Source organism: Martes martes (genome assembly GCF_963455335.1).
Source record: "Martes martes genome assembly, chromosome: 3".
In the NCBI taxonomy this organism is placed as follows: Eukaryota; Metazoa; Chordata; class Mammalia; order Carnivora; family Mustelidae; genus Martes; species Martes martes.
Window position 1 is genome coordinate 101,813,190 of NC_137890.1, and position 16,650 is coordinate 101,829,839.

Sequence of the window (16,650 nt, forward strand, 5' to 3'; positions counted from 1 at the left end):
ATTCCTTTTTGGTTATCTCTTCTATATTTATCTGTGTTGCTGTGTAACTGGAGCAGAGGTTATGTGTCAAAGCAACTTTGTTACAGTTTTTAGACTATTTGTATCTTATGGGTGAACACTCATTTAATATCCTCACTTGACTGAGAAGTCTGTTATTCCTGACCAGCCAGAATCTTACCTTGCTTGTCTAGGGCACAGCAGCCCAAAACTGAATTATCTTTTTTGGTGGCAGCCACCTTGTATTTTGATTTTAGATTGAGTTTGTATTGGGTTAAAACTACTAGTGACATTTATAGATGCTGCTACTGAGTAAATGTGTCTTCTTCCTCCTGATCAGCAGTATCAGCAACACCTGGTAACTGGTTGGATATGCAGAATACTCTTGAATTTATAGTTTCCCATGATCCATAGGTGATTCCTTTCATATTTAAGTCCTATTCCACATTAATGTAGGTTAACTATTATTAAGGCAAGCTGAGATCATAGGATGTTTAGATGATATTAATTTTCATGTTTTTTAATGAAGGTAAAGATGAATCTAAATTTTCTGTTAACTGATTCATTAATATATTTTGCATTAGTGACCATTTGTCTTAGTCTAAAATCATGGTTAAATATTTAAGACTGGCTTTAATTTGAGTTTATTTTCATTTAAAAGAAAGAAAAGACCTCACCTCCTACGTTATAATAGTTTCACTTATTTAAAAAATGAATCAGGGACGCCTGGGTGGCTCAGTTGGTGAAGCGGCTGCCTTCGGCTCAGGTCATGATCCCAGCGTCCTGGGATCGAGTCCCGCATCGGGCTCCTTGCTCGGCGGGGAGCCTGCTTCTCCCTCTGCCTCTGCCTGCCACTCTGTCTGCCTGTGCTTGTTCGCTCTCTCTCTAACAAATAAATAAATTTAAATTTAAAAAAAATTAAAAAAAAATAAAAAATGAATCAGATTTTTTTCACATTCATTATGGCTGAGCAGAATAGTAAGAAATAATATATTATCTTTTTTTAATTAACATATAATGTATTATTTGCTTCAGGGGTACAGGTCTGTCAATCATCAGTGTTATACAATTCACAACACTCACCGTAGTACATACCCTCTCCAGTGTCTATAACCCAGCTACCCTATCCCTACCCTGCAACCCTCCAGCAACCCTCAGTTTGTTTCATGAGATTAGAGTGTCTTACGGTTTGTCTCCCTCCCTATCCCATCTCATTTCATTTTTTCCCTCCCTGTCCCCCACGGCCCCCTGCCCTGCCTCTCAAATTCCTCATATCAGAAGGAAGTTATATTCGTATAATTGAAATTGTTAAAAATATTTTGAGGGAGCATTTATTTTGTTTCCAGGTAGTGGTTTATTTATTTATTTGTTTTTTAAAAGATTTATTTATTTTGGAGTGAGAGCAAGAGTGCCAGTGAGCATGAGCTTGGGGAGGGACAGAAGGGGAGAGAGAGGGACAGGCAGCCTCCATGCTAAGTGGGGAACCCAGGGATCTGACATGGGCTTAATGCAGAGCTGGGCCCGAGACACAAGGGGCTCAATCTCAGGATTCTGAGATCATGTTCTGAGCTGAAATCAAGAGTCAAGAGGCTTAACCCCTGACCCACCTACACGGTCCTCCAGTTAGTAGTTTAAACGGCTTCATGTTCATGTAATTTGCTCTCTGGCTTGTTTTTGAAACACTTTTTTTTTTTTTAAAGCTATATGATATTGTCTTTGCATTTATTTCCTAGGGATGCCCTTTAACTCCTTTGCCTCCAGTTAGTATTGCTATTCGCTTTACGTATGTACTTCAGGATTGGCAGCAGTATTTTTGGCCTCAGCAACCTCCAGGTGAGATAATTTAAGAGTATATTTAACTTACTGAATATAAATGGAAAAGAAAATATATTCAGAAACTAAACTTATTTAACAGTGTGTTTCAAGTATTTTAAATTTGAAATGTTTGTAATTCATTCTAAATGCAGTATTGCTGATTTCATTGCCTTTATCATTTTTTTTCTCTTGAAAAAAGCTCTGAAGTTTGTTCTAGAGACAGCATTACTCTATATGTGACAATCTGTCTTTGAAAGCTAACATTATTTATAAAGCATTCCCCTGCTGTGGAACATCATGTGCTGCAAATTAGTATGTAGTGAATGATTAAAATGTCTGTTTTTAGACTGTAATAACAGAAGCCACCCTCATAAGCTGAGAACCTTATGGAAAGTAGAGATTGAAAAAGAGTGCTAAATAAGGAAAGCAGAAAAGAGAGAAAAAATTTGTATATACACATATACTTATGATGGGTAGAGCTCTAGAATATTTTACTTTAACTTGCTTTTGATGTAATTAAAATCAATTTACCCGCTTAGCCATAAAGCAATTTATACTAATATACGGATTCATTCAGTAATCATTAATTATTAGCCTATAATGGGCTGATGTTTGGGCTGCAGGTGTAAACAAGACATTACCTAAGTTGTAGAAAAGTTCACTGTACTGGACATATAGCCTAATTAAGTGAGGGTTTGGTTCTTGGGTGTTTCTCTCACATAGAAGTATAATTATATTCAAGTATATCTAATAAGAAATGTAATACAAACTTATAAATAATTACAAGGATTTTACTAGCCTGAAAACATTTTTCACTCTACCTCCCTCAGAGAAAAATAAATCAGAATAAAACAATATTCTTTACTGTTTTTGTTCCAAGTAGTTGGTTATTTATAGGATGGATGGAAAATCGGTAGTTTTGGAATGATATTAGAATTAATGTAGTACTTCCTTAGCCTTTGGTAGTTATATATGCTGTCAGTATTTTATTTATGTACCACAGAATAATTTGAAATTCTAATGTACAATTCAAGAATTACAATTAAAGTATAGCAAAGGGAAATAAAAGCTAAGCTGAGAATTAAAGTAGAAGAAAGACTCAAATGTTCATTTTGGTAATTTTAGTTTCCAGACAGTACCCTCTAGATAATTTGTAACTAGCTTCTCAGTGAAAGTTTCAATTCCTGCTCTCCTTTTCTTTTTTCAAATGCTACTCTCTTATTAGTCAATTTAGAATATGTTCCAGAATGATACAGTCTATAGTGATCTAAGAGGAAGCCCAAGAGCCAGAATGTTAGCCTTATAATTTTGATTGCCAGTAAGGCCTCTTGCCAATTCTTTTTAAATGGTGACCAAGATATTAATCATCTTCTTCAGTGATTTGAAGACTATAAATTTTTAATATTTTCTCCTATAAAGGAAAGAAAGGGATTTGAACATGTAATATGGGACACACACTGTGCTTGGCATTTTATATATTTTGTCATGTAATTATCACTTATCTGTGAGACAGGTGTTAATTAGTTTCTTAGAGAATATATGTGTCTTAGAGAACATAGGTAACTGGCCCAGGGTTACATGATCATCAAATAAAGTTTGCTTTCAAACACTGGTCAAAAAAAAAAAAAAAAAAAAAAAAAAAAAACACTGGTCAAACTCCAAATCCCATGATACTTTCATTCCACAGTGTTGCTTCTGAACTTTGTGGGTGTGTGGTGTTTTGTTTTGTTTTGTTTTTTTGAGAGGGAGAGAGAGAGAAAAGAGAGAAAGAGAATGGAGGGGCAGAAGGGGAGAAAGCATCTTAAGCAGGTTCCACTCCCAGCGTGGAGTTTGCCGTGGGGCTCAGTCTCACAACCCTGAGATCATGACCTGAGCTGAAATCAAGAGTCGGATGCCTAACTGAGTGAACCACTCTTATGCCCCACTTCGGAACTTTTAATTGAATTAAAACTTTTGCACAGTTATGGTCTAGTAATAATTTTTAGCTTATTTATAAAATATGCTTATTACACATTTTGAAGCTCTTAAAAATTCACATCTTATAATAAAGCTAGTCATTGCAATTTTTACTATTATAAGCATTCTTTAGTTGGAAAAGTAGAATGATATTGACTTGAGAAAATTTACTGAATCAAGTAATTGAGCCATATTTAATGACTAATTTTAATTTATTTAGGTTGTAGATAATTGTCAGACATGATTTAGCAAATTTGGGGAATATTCGTAACTCAATAAGAGACTTTAATTTGTAGAATTCCCATTATAGTGCAAATAATGAAAAGCAACCATCTGAATTATTTCAAAGAGAAATAAATCTTTTTGATGTCTTTTAGAAGTGTTTATTAATTCTTGGGGCACCTGGGTGGCTCAGTGGGTTAAAGCCTCTGCCTTCGGTTTGGGTCGTGATCCCGGGGTCCTGGGATCGAGCCCCGCAGGGAGCAGCAGGAAGCCTGCTTCCTCCTCTCTCTCTCTGCCTGCTTCTCTGCCTACTTGTGATCTCCGTCTGTCAAATAAATAAATAAATAAATCTTAAATTAAAAAAAAAAAGTTTAAAAAAAAAGAAGTGTTTATTAATTCTTTAAGAGGGGTGGAGCTAAGGGGAGTGATTTACCTGCTACATTCTCCTCTAATCTCAGGTATTATTCATAACAGAAAGGAAGTTCTTTGTTGAACTTAAAATATTTCCATGTACTACCAACTGAATTAAAAATTTATTAGTGATAACTAATTTGCTATTCAGAAATTATTGACAGCAAAACTGATGAATGTAAGTTGGTGATTAAATTTTTTAATACTTGAATAATCTTTCTTTTAGATGATATTAATCACATTCTTAGAAAATGCAAAAAAATTACAGGATTAATGTTCTCTCAAGCATTATTTAAGGAGTATTTCAAAAGGGTAAAGTATAGAATGCTTGGCTTGAATGAAACACTACAAATAGGAATTAATAGTTCTTTTATTATAACATTCTGTTTATTGTAAATGCTTTTATTACAAGCAGTCTAGTTAAAAACTGTTTGCTCTCTAACTCTGTGTGTATGCTCTTGATAGAGGCACGTGTAAATCTATGCTCTCTTACTATATGTGCTGCCGAAGCGAGCACAAATCTATGCTCTCTTAAAGAGTGAACCTAACTAAATTAAATTCTTATTTCTTCATTTTTTGCTGAGTAATGGAAAATTACTTCTTTTGTTTAGATATAGATGCCCTTGTAGGAGGAGAAGTTGGAGGCCTGGAGTTTGGCAAGTTACCATTTGGTGCCTGTGAAGATCCTATAAGGTGGGAATTTCAATTTATCATTTGAATTATGGGACTTTTTTATTTTTTTAAGATTTTATTTATTTGAGAGAGAGAGCACATGTGCAGGAGCAGAGGGGAAGGGCAGAGGGAGAAGCAGACTCCCTGCTGATCAGGGAGCCCGATATGGGGCTCCATCCCAGGACTCTGAAATCATGAGCGAAAGGCAGATGCTTAACTGACTGAGCCACTAAGGAGCCCAAGGACTTACTTTTTAAATTCTATTAATAATGATTTTACTGTGCTTTGTAGCCTTCTGGAAGGAGTATAATACCAGAAGCAGACCTACACCTACCAATCGGTCCATTTGTTGTTTTTCCTCTGTAATTTAGAAATAAAAGAGGCTTTCAAATAATACATAAAATATGTATATACCACTTATTGATTATTCTTTATAGAAGTGATTCTTGGCCTGCTTTTTGGGAAACATTTTATATATTGAATAGCACAGAGAATGTCATATATAACAAATTTTCATGTATTCATAACGGAGAATTAACAGATGTTTACATCTTTCCTGACCATTTTTTCCAAGTGTACAAATTAAGGCGTAAGTCAGACATCTTAGGTTACCCAACTGTTTTTCTAGAAGAGCTACTGAACTTGAAGAAAATTTTGCTTTATAAGAAAATGTAAGACTTGGAAAATTTAATCACTGAGAGCAAAATATTTGGAAAATATAAATAGTTCTAGTTCAGAAACTGTCTTATTTGTTTAAACTGTTTGGTTAATTAAAAAATATATACACACACATCCATACCTTCTTTTTTTTTCCTCTTTCTTTCTTCCTTCCTTCCTTCCTTTCTTTATTGGTATCAAAATGTGATTATTGGTATGGTTTCCCACTCATCTTGATTCAGAGTGCTTTTAGTGCTGTTTCTGTCTGAAGGAGCATCCATCTGTAAGCCTTGCTTTTCTTCCTGTAGGTTGGCAAAGGATAAGGAGCAGCCAATGCACAAAACTGTGCATGGCTAAAGATTGTGGTGGTTTTGTAGCCTCGTGGGCACTTCATGTTCATGAAGTAGGAATTGGGGCTCTGCACCAAGCACCACTTCTTGTGCTTCCGAATCTTCTCTTCCAGGGACGTATGAAGGAGGTTCTATGCCAGTGTCATGTTGTTGTGGGGAGATTATCACGTCTACAAAGGGCATACATACATTCTTAATACTCTTACATAGAGGTGGGAGACGAACCATGAGAGACTGTGGACTCTGAGAAACAACTGAGAGTTTCGGAAGGAGGGGGGTGGGGGGATGGGAGAGCCTGGTGGTGGGTATTAAGGAGGGCATGTATTGCATAGAGCACTGGGTGTGGTGCATAAACAATCTTGGAACACTGAAAAAAGAAAATAAAATTAAAAAATACTTTAAACTTAAAATCACTCAAGGAAAAGATAAAATAAGTATCTTTTGTAATATTTATTATATGTGCTAGGCACTATGCTGAATTAGGAAGATATAGAAGTAAATAAAACATTTTCTGGCTTCTTGGCATTTATAGTCTGATTGAAGGAAATGGACAAAACAATCACCTAAATAAGTGTACAGTTACAAGCTGTGGGTACTTTGAAGGAAATGTATAGGTTATAATAACAGTAAAATGGGAAACTAATTTGGGTTGGGATGCCATCAGGAAAGTGTTGTGAAAGGAAGTGTCTCAGTTAGGGAGGATTTAGTCAGGCAGAAAGAGAGAGAGAATTACCATTGCAGGTGGAATGAAGAGCCTATATAATTGCAGGGAAGAGTTTGGCGAGTTTACCAGAGGATAAAGAAGGTGGCCATCATGGCATAGTAAACAAGGGAGAAATGGTGTATTTGTGGCCCTCCAGCTGGTTCATTCATTAGATTTTGCTTAGAGAAAATTTTAGGGAGAGAGAATAAAATTGACCTGGTAATAGAAATGTGAAGGAATTGTTTATTTAATATTTCTTAATTTTAAGTCGCGATGAGGAATCAGCAAGAGAAATAGATGATCGAAGAAGAGTACAAAAATAATTTGGGGGTGAGATCATATATTTGGTAGACCATTTAAATCACATGGTGGTTAGCAAATGCTGTGGGCATGCATAATGCTTTTGAAAAGGAATCTTTGATGGTAGAAGAGGAAATGAGGCATTTTTCAGTGTCCTCTCCTTGTCAAAGAAGTTGTTCTGTAGTTAGAAGGTGAGGAGAAAACATAGTCGTAAAAGTTTAGGAACTAAAATTGAGGTTAATACCTAAATTATTTCAGAGCTTAGAGTTTTAAACTTGTAATCATTTATGTCCTTTAGTATCACGTATTGTCTAGTCATTTTTTTACCTTAAAAATTTGTTTTATTATGAAAGTAATAAATTTATGCTAAGTAAGGGAAATTTAGAAAACATGAAAAGAGGCAAAAATCATATATTTGCTAGTCATGTTTCTTAGTTGAAAACTATAGTAGTCAACTGTGACTAATTCAGGCAAAAAATCATCTTACTGAAGAGGTATTTGGTAACACAGAGAGGTTTAATTGGGACCATTGTAGGATCCAGCTTAGAAAATAGGCTTGGACAAGGGTGGCTAGTTGTCCAGTTATTATTATTATTTTTTAGTTGTCCAGTTATTAACCAAGATTATACTATATTGTTATAAATTCTGGCCCTGTTATTACAGTGACTTCTAAAATGTGGAGTCCAGTCTGGAGTTGCCAGTCAGTTGGGCACCATTGAAGATCAGAGAAATAAGTAATTGGTTCTTTTGGCTTCTTTACTCTCCAAGCAGTGTGTTCAGAATCTCAACAGGGGAAAAAAAAAAAAAACTCACTAAATTGATAATCCCAATACTCATAGATGGTCACTGATGACAGCTTGCTCTCTGCAAGACTCTTGAGTTCAGTGATTTGCTAGGAGGACTCACAGCATTTAATTCTGCTCATGGCTATAGTGACTACATTGAAAGGATATAATGTAAAAATCAGCAAAGGGAAAAGGCACATAGGGTGAGGTCCTGAGCCAACCAAGGACCAGCTTCCTTTCCCAGTGTAGTCACTCAGGACACACTTAATTCTCGCAGCAGTGAATTTTGACAACATGTATGAAAGGCTGTCTACCAGGGAAACTCATTAGAGGCTCAATGCGTGGTGTGTTTATCTGAGGCTGGTGACTTAGGCACTTTCTCCATGTACCAGAAGGAGGGCAAATGTTCAGCATAAACCATATTGTTTGCACCAGTAGTTGAGGCACAGTGAGCTACTCTTATCAATGAATGATAGGAACCCCCCGAAATCTAAGTTCCCAGATGGCAATCCAAAGGTGAACCTTGCAGATTGTCCTTTTTTAAGTATCAGGTCTGCTATGATAACTCTTCGCTCGGTATGTTTGTATATTTTATAAATGTATGTTATCCTCTATATGTTTGATGGCTTGTTTTCTTTATTTTACATGCAAACTTTTTGGAACTTAAAATTTATCTATTTTAAGAAGTCAGAGAACTATGACCTGTGGACCAAATCTGGCCAGTAGCTTATTTCTGTATCATTTTTACATTTTGGGGGGTTTAAAAGAAAAAACTAAGAATGTAACAGAGACTACCTGGTCCCAGAAACCTAGAATATTTGCTCTGTGTTTGTTCGTAGAAAATGTTTGTTAACCTCTGATCTATAACATGGTTTTTTCAAAATTGAGATATAATTCATGTACCATATTCACCATGTAAAGTATACAATTCAGTGGTTTTGGTGTTTCCAGAGTTGAGTTATCATCATCTCTTTCTAATTCCACAACACTTTCATCATCCCAAACAGAAACCCTTCACCTCTTAGCTGTCATCCCCCTGATTTCCCTAGGCCATCCAGCTCTAGGCAAATACTAATCTACCTTCTTTCCTTATGGATTTGCCTGTTCCAAACATTGCATATGAACTGTGTTATGCAGTATGTGGCCTTTTGTGTCCGACTTCTTTTACTTAGCAGAATGTTTTTGAGGTTCGTCTCTATTGTAGCATGATCAGTATTTCATTACTTTCAGTTGGCGTGGAATATGCCATTATATGGCTTATACCACATTTTATTTCTCCACTGATCAGCTGATAGATATTGGGGTTATTTACACGTTTGGGCTATTATGTATAGTATGTGTTTTTAATGTCTGCAAGGCATTAACTTCATATGGGTGTGCTGCCGTTTGCTAATAAACTAGTCGTCTCCTGTTTTACTGCATTATAAATAGCACCACTTTTAACATACTTGTATGTACATTTCTGGTTATTAGAACACATTTCTAGAAGTAGAATTGCTGAGTCAGAGGATATACATACACTATTAAAACTTTCGGATCTATTTTATGTTTTATTTGTTTTAGTGAACTCCATTTAGCAACTACATGGCCTCACCTGACTGAAGGTATCATTGTGGATAATGATGTTTATTCGTAAGTATGTTAAAAAGAGTATACTGAGATTCAGACATTTCAGTAGAATAAATTAACCAAGTGGTTAGCAACTTTCCTTTTTCTATCAGTTTCTAATTAGGTTGGTTGATTTTTTACTTTTAAAGGTCGCTTTTTAGGCTGATTAGACATGTATTAGAGATGTATTTTAAGCTGTTGACCCTGGGAATGTGATCTTTAGTTCACGGATAATGTACAGTTTCTCATTTTTTAAGTTTTGTTTTAATTCCAGTTAGTTAACATACAGTGTTCTATTAGTTTTAAGTATACAACATAGTAATTCCACACTTCCATATATGAACCTGTGCTTATCACAAGTGCACTCCTTAATTTCCATCACCTGTTGAACCATCCCTCCTACCCTGAACAATCTCAGTCTTACTTTGTTTTAGCAAAGATATCTTTAAGTAGGGATACAGTGCATAATTCTGTTGAACTTTTCTTAGCTAGTTAGAAGCATTTGGTAAAATACTTTGAAGAGGTGATGGTCATTAGAATGTGTAGGAGTAATATTTGAACATTAAATGTCATAAATATTGAAACATCCGTCATATACTCCTGTACAATGGAAACAACTAAAAAATTATAGCAAACAATATCTGGGAAGAATGTAGAGAAAGAGGAACATGATTTTAGTACCTTCTCACGCATGATGCAGAACAGTGAGAAGTAAGACACTTTTTTTGTTGTAATTAAAATAAGTGGGTTGTATTTGTTGATGATAAAAGTAATATAAGCTTTCTTAATCAGAAAATAAATGGGTTGTATTTGTTGATAAAAGTAACATGAGCTTTCTTAATCAGATAATTTAGACAGATATAAAGAAGGAGATAAGGACTGCGTGCAATCCTATTACTTAAGAAATGACCAGTTAGCATTTTGGGGTGTTTACTTTTTTTTTTAAATTGAAATGTAATAGGTATGTAACATTATATTAGTTTCACATGGACAACATAATAATTCAGTATTTTTTATGGGAACACATCTTTTTTTTTTTTTAAGATTTTATTTATTTATTTGACAGATAGAGATCACAAGTAGGCAGAGAGGCAGGCAGTGAGAGAGGAGGAAGCAGGCTCCCTACTGAGTAGAGAGCCCAATGTGGGGCTCCATCCCAGGACCCTGGGATCATGACCTGAGCCAAAGGCAGAGGCTTAACCCACTGAGCCACGCAGGCGCCCCTGGGAACACACCTTTTTAAAATTTAAATTTATTGATTTGTTTTATTGGGTATGTATCTTTATATATTGTATGCTAATAAATAAAGATCTGTGTTATTATTTTTAAAATTGCTGCATAATCCATTAAGTGGATATATAATCTATTTAATTGAGAAGATAGGGCACAGTTGATCTTGTGCAAATTTTAGTAGTCTCTGTTTTTACTATTAGTGCTATAAAAAACTGATTAAGATAATGGTGCATGCTTGCTTCTCATTTCTTTTTTACTGTTTTCTAAAATTAATTGTTTTATTAGATTATCAGTGTACATTGCCCGTTCAGAAAATTTTTATATGTGGGTTTTGATTATTCTGGTATTTTTAAAAGATTTTATTTATTTATTTGACAGAGATCACAAGCAGGCAGAGAGACAGGCAGAGAGAGAGGGGAAGCAGGCTCCCTGCTGAGCAGAGAGCCCGATGTGGGGCTCAATCCCAGGACCCTGGGATCATGACCTGAGCCGAAAGCAGAGGCTTTAACCCACTGAGCCACCCAGGCGCCCCTCTGTTTTGTTTTGATTGTGGTTTTTCTTTTTGTGTTTTTTTGTCTATAAACTTTGATTTCTTAAGATTCTGGGGTTTTTAAAAACTTATCCAAGTGGCCCGATCATCTGAATAACAGTAAGTTTAAGGGAGGCAAGATGGATTGCTTGTCCTTTTATATAATTAATTAGACCGAATTTTGATAAATTAATGAGTTGTACATTGTCATAATTAGGATCTTATATTTGTTTTGTATTTTAGTGATTTGGATCCTATTCAGGCTCCCCATTGGTCTGTTAGAGTTCGAAAAGCTGAGAATCCTCAGTGTTTGCTGGGTAAGACATGCCTGTGTTCCTTTCCTGAAATTATGTTCCTTCCCCACCAATCTGCCCATCTTCCAAATTAGGAAGGCTGAATGTATTCTTTACACTTTATTTCACCTATCAAAAGGGTACCTTTTTTTTTTTTTTTTTTTTTTTTACATTTGTGATCTTCTTGGTAAATACCACTAAAAAAGAAAACTTTGCCAACAGCAGTGAATCCTGCTAAGTCTTGAATAGCACTAGCAGGATTTCTTTCTTGTCTTTTAGTTTTAAGCAGTCTACAGCTCAGAATTCTCACATATTTCCTCATGATCTGAGTTTTATTCTTCTAAGGCTTTTACGTCACTCCCTTTTTTTCTTCTTGTGGCAGTTTGCATCTTCCATTCTTGTTAGTGTAGCACTTTGTGCCTTTTGCCATCCTCTGGAGCTGTGGTATATGAAGGGAAGGGAGGGGTATATGAAGGGAAGAACACTGATTTTGACAATCTAATTAGAGCCCTTCCATAGAGTTGTACCACATCTGGAAACCCATTTTCTGATAGAGGGAAAGAGGTGTGGAGGATCAAGTGAAATATTATAAATAGAAATAACTTGAAAAAATGTTGCTTTGCCTTCGAGTTAATGTTATTATATCCCATGTCTGGCATTTCTTTCTTTTATCATTTTTGTAGATGTGTGTCTTTCATGAAGTCTTTTGAACCCATCTCCTCAATGAGTCTTTCCATCTTTTTCTCTCATATTTAGTACATATGAAGATAGTTCATTTCTGTTTTCATATAAGCCACCTTCATTCCATATAACCTGATATATTACCATCCAGCTAATGGAGTTACTAAATATTTGTTGATGACAGTAATGATGCATTTCTCTAAAGTATTTTCTTGGGTTCTTTAAAATTCATCATATGCTATTCATTAAATGCTATTTAGCACTTGCCATTTTTACTAACTACATAATGGTGAATACAAAGATGTATAAGGTAAAATTCCTGCCATTGGTGAGTTTGTCTTAGGGTATTTTTTAGGGAGATAGTGGAGGGTTAATATCAAGAGTTTAAGAATTGGTTAGACCTTATTCTAAATCCTCGGCCTGCCAGTTTGAACAAGTTTCATTAATTTCTTCAGTCTCAGTACAATAGAGATAATAGTATATGCATAGAGTTATTGAGAGGATCAAATAAAATTATGTGTGTCTTTGTGTATCACATTTAATACAGTGCCTTTTGTATAGTAAATACTCAACAAATAGTTTCTCTTAAATCATTGGATTATTAAATTATTAAATTTATTTACTAAATTGTTTCCTAGTTCTGTATTGTTTCTCATCCACTGACTTCTGTGACAATTGCAGAGGACCTTAGAATTTAAAGTATTCTCATTTTAATATTTTGTTCCATGATCCCACCCTATCTCTTTGACTTCATATGTTTATATGATGAGATTAAAGGATTATATAGTCATAGATAATTAACTAGAATCATATAGTTTATATGATTGAATTATAGGATTATCTTTTCTGAAGAGGTTCAAAAAGTGTTCTAGATTTATTCAGAACTGGTTGATGAATTCTAAAACTTAGATATACTTGCGATCTTGTATTGTCTAATAGTTTTGGTACTGATAGTTCCTGTTAAACTTTAATTTCTTTGTACAAATGTCTCATTGCAGCTCTTCAGAAGATAGCCAACCTTTTCCCCTTATAATGATGATTAGGAAGTGTACCATTAACATGAAAGGAAGTGAAGTGTATGATTAACATGCAGCTGAAGCTGAAATAACTATGCTACATGATTTCGTAATCCTCTAGAAACATATCTTCAGAATTTCTCTCCCTCTCTCTCTCTCTGTGGCAAAAAAAAAAAAAAAAAGAGATTTAGCCAGCTAGACTCAGGTTAGATGATCCCAGTGTTGTTGGCAACATCCAAAGCAATCATAGTCAGGAGCCAGTCAAATATACACCTTCTCTCCATCAGGCTTAATCAAGGTGTTGACCTTGCCCACATCAGTGTCATAGAGCTTCTTCACAGCCTGTTTGATTTGGTGCCTGTTGGCCTTGACATCCACAATTAATACAAGTGTGTTGTTGTCTTCTACTTTCTTCATGGCTGACTCAGTAGTTAGGGGGACCTTGATGATGGCATAGTGATCCAGCTTGTTTCTTCTGAGTGCACTCTTTTGAGGATATTTGGGCTGCCTTTGGAGATGCAGTGTCTTGGATCATTGGAATATACATGACTGTGGATCCTTTTTTTGTGGCTGTGGACGCCTTTCAGCACTGCTTTCTTGGCCTTCAAAGCTTTTCCTTTGGCCTCTTTGGGAAGGGCAGGGGCTTTCTTCTTGGCCTTTGGCACCATCTTCGTGAAAGGACGAGAATTTCTTTTTAATTTTAATGGACCCAGAATTCTAGAAGGGTGGCAGTTAAGGTGGCAATACGTGCATATAGTAATATTCTTGTTACTTCTGCAACTCATTGAGAACAGATAATTATTTGTCTTCTTCAGGCACATAGTAAGTGCTTAATATTACTAGGTACTGTTACTTTTCCTTTCATTCTAGAAGGAATTCTAAGGAAAAACTTTTTTAATATCCTGGGACATGGAGAGAAGGGAAGAACAGGTTACTTTTGGAATGGGATTAATTTTTGTCTTGGGTGGAGAAACTGAATGGTTTCTTTTTCTACCATATCTTACTTACAGCGTTTGTGAAAAGACATGTATTTTAATTTGTAGTTCTGATTTCTTTTAGTTAAGTGTCTTAAATGAGTAATATTTTTTCTGTAGGTGATTTTGTCACTGAATTCTTTAAAATTTGCCGTCGAAAGGAGTCAACTGATGAGATTCTTGGACGATCCACATTTGAGGAAGAAGGAAGAGGTGATCTGTTTTCTTTTCTTTTTTTTTTTTTTTTAAGTTATTTTCAAACATCTATCCCTTTTTCTTAGGCATTTCTCCAGTAACTTTTCATCTATTTTCACATTTGAATTAAGTTGGAAAAACAAGTTTTGATGGACTAGAGTGCTACCATTTCTCTCCAGGCTATACTCTGAGCATAAAAATTAAGCACATTTAATAAGGGCTTTCTACCAAAAATGTAAGATATTTTGAAAAGCAGGGTTTTAGAGGTTTATTTTTAAACTTCTAGAGAGAAATAATTTGTGTTATACCTTTGTCATTATGGGTGCATATAAAGCTGAATATGTGTCTTACAATTTTATAATTCTGAGACCATATAATTCCAGTGAAAAGAGTAACTAAAATATTTTACACAATCAACAGTTTACTCATCACTTTAACTTGCTAAGGTTGGTGATAGAATTTCTCTTCATTTCTATTCTTTTTATAGAAATTGCTGATATAACTCATGCTTTGTCAAAGTTGACAGAGCCAGCACCAGTTCCAATTCATAAATTATCAGTTTCAAATATGGTACATACTGCAAAGAAGAAAATACGAAAACACAGAGGTGTAGAAGAGTCACCACTGAATAATGATGTCCTCAATACGATTCTCTTGGTAACTAAATGTAGTATCTTTCTATGTCTGTATGCATACTCATTTATTCATTATCTATCTGGTCCCTTCTATGTGGCAGGCACTGGATTGGGAATATAAAATGAGTAAAACAAAGTCTCCGCATTCAGAAAATTCCCACTAGTTTAATAGGAAGAAGGAAAGTAAACCATAGTTACAATACCATGTTGCATGGGAGTAGTCTGGCAAAATGGTTGTGAGAACACAGCAGAGGATGTGTCTATCTCTGTCTGGGCAGTGGGAATTAGGTCGTAAAGGTGTCATAAAGAAGGGCACTTGAGTTGCATCGTGAAGAGAAGGTTTTAGAAATAGAGGAACAGTGCTGAAATGCTGGGCTTCATCTTGCAGTTTAATATCATTTTAAGCAGGTCAACATCAGAATTAGATTTTTGAAAGCTTCCTTTCACAAAAGTCTGGGGAAAGCTTTATGGTAAATACTAGAAAGAGCTAAGGTGTCTCGTAGGTATAGAGTGCTGGAACAGGCCCAGCCTGGAAACCACACATACCATGGTTAATCCTGACTTACTGTACCATTTTGAGTAAGTCATTTAATTTCAGTTTTGTCATCTATAAATGAAGCTAATAAAACCCTGTTAGATTGTTTGGAGGATGAAAGGACCATCTATTAAACTGCCTGGTATATAATAGGCCTCTGGTAAATGATGGCTATTCTTACTGTAATTGTAGGTATAATCATATTTCTGGCAATTTGTGCATTAAGACAGTCTTGGAAACAACCTTTTAGTAGTACAATGAAAAAAATATTGGGCTTGGAAACTTGATGTTAATGTCATCCCAGCCATTAATCTGAATAAGACTCCTAACCAGATTTTAAGCTTGTATATTTGGAAGAAATGGGCAATAATATTTACCTTACACAGTGGTTTTAGATTAGGATATTATTTGTAAGTGTACCTAGTAGTGGGGGTTGGTACAGAGTAGTTCCTCTAAATTTAAAAATGTCTCCTGTAATATGTGGCATAGTATGCATAGTAGAAGGAATCTCAAGTCAGCAGTACAACAAAACACTTGGGAAGAACAGTGATAAAAGGACTGAAAATAAATTTCTGCAGAGAAGGCCCCCTCCCCCCCCTTTTTTTTAAAGGAGATCCCATGCTGGGAAGCCAAATGCAGGGCCTGAACCCACAACCCTGAGATCAAGACCAAGAGTCAGCTGCTTACCTGACTGAGCCACCCGGCCACCCTGGGAAAGCTCCTTCTTAAAAATATATCCTTAGAGATTTTATTTTAGTTATTATAGGCACTGGATTTTTTTTTTTTTTTGTCCTTCCTACATACACATAAACAGGAACCACGTGGAAAAGATGAACTGATCATTACAGGTTTAGACTACTTCCCACTTTCTAGGGCTATCTCTTAAAATTATGGTCTTACATTATCATATTCTTAATATATAAGGAACTATATAACTTCATAGAGCCTCATGGATATATGCATATTTAAAATTTTTCTCTTAGGTTTTGTCTAATATTTTTTCAGAAATTTAATGACCATGGATAGTAGTGAAGAGATTTTGGTTTTGCTTTGTTTAGTCTACAAAACCAGGTGGTTTTAAGA

The 16,650-nt window shown here is 35.3% G+C and overlaps 1 protein-coding gene and 2 pseudogenes across 4 annotated transcripts in view; 1 reads left to right on the top strand and 2 right to left on the bottom strand.

The window, feature by feature from the left end:
- Window positions 1-16,650, top strand: part of RAB3GAP1 (RAB3 GTPase activating protein catalytic subunit 1) — a 124,139-nt gene that overhangs the window by 63,218 nt on the left and 44,271 nt on the right. For both annotated transcript variants that reach the window (XM_080799792.1, XM_080799793.1), the window contains 6 exons: window positions 1,731-1,830; window positions 5,013-5,094; window positions 9,432-9,500; window positions 11,482-11,555; window positions 14,323-14,415; window positions 14,885-15,054. In XM_080799792.1, coding sequence (XP_080655918.1) covers window positions 1,731-1,830; window positions 5,013-5,094; window positions 9,432-9,500; window positions 11,482-11,555; window positions 14,323-14,415; window positions 14,885-15,054 — 588 coding nt within the window. The remainder of the gene's footprint in view (window positions 1-1,730; window positions 1,831-5,012; window positions 5,095-9,431; window positions 9,501-11,481; window positions 11,556-14,322; window positions 14,416-14,884; window positions 15,055-16,650) is intronic.
- Window positions 5,980-6,130, bottom strand: LOC308340546 (small ribosomal subunit protein eS27-like; annotated as a pseudogene). The gene has a single exon. The product of its transcript is annotated as a small ribosomal subunit protein eS27-like (transcript).
- LOC308340545 (large ribosomal subunit protein uL23-like) lies at window positions 13,435-13,896 on the bottom strand (annotated as a pseudogene). Its single transcript has one exon. The product of its transcript is annotated as a large ribosomal subunit protein uL23-like (transcript).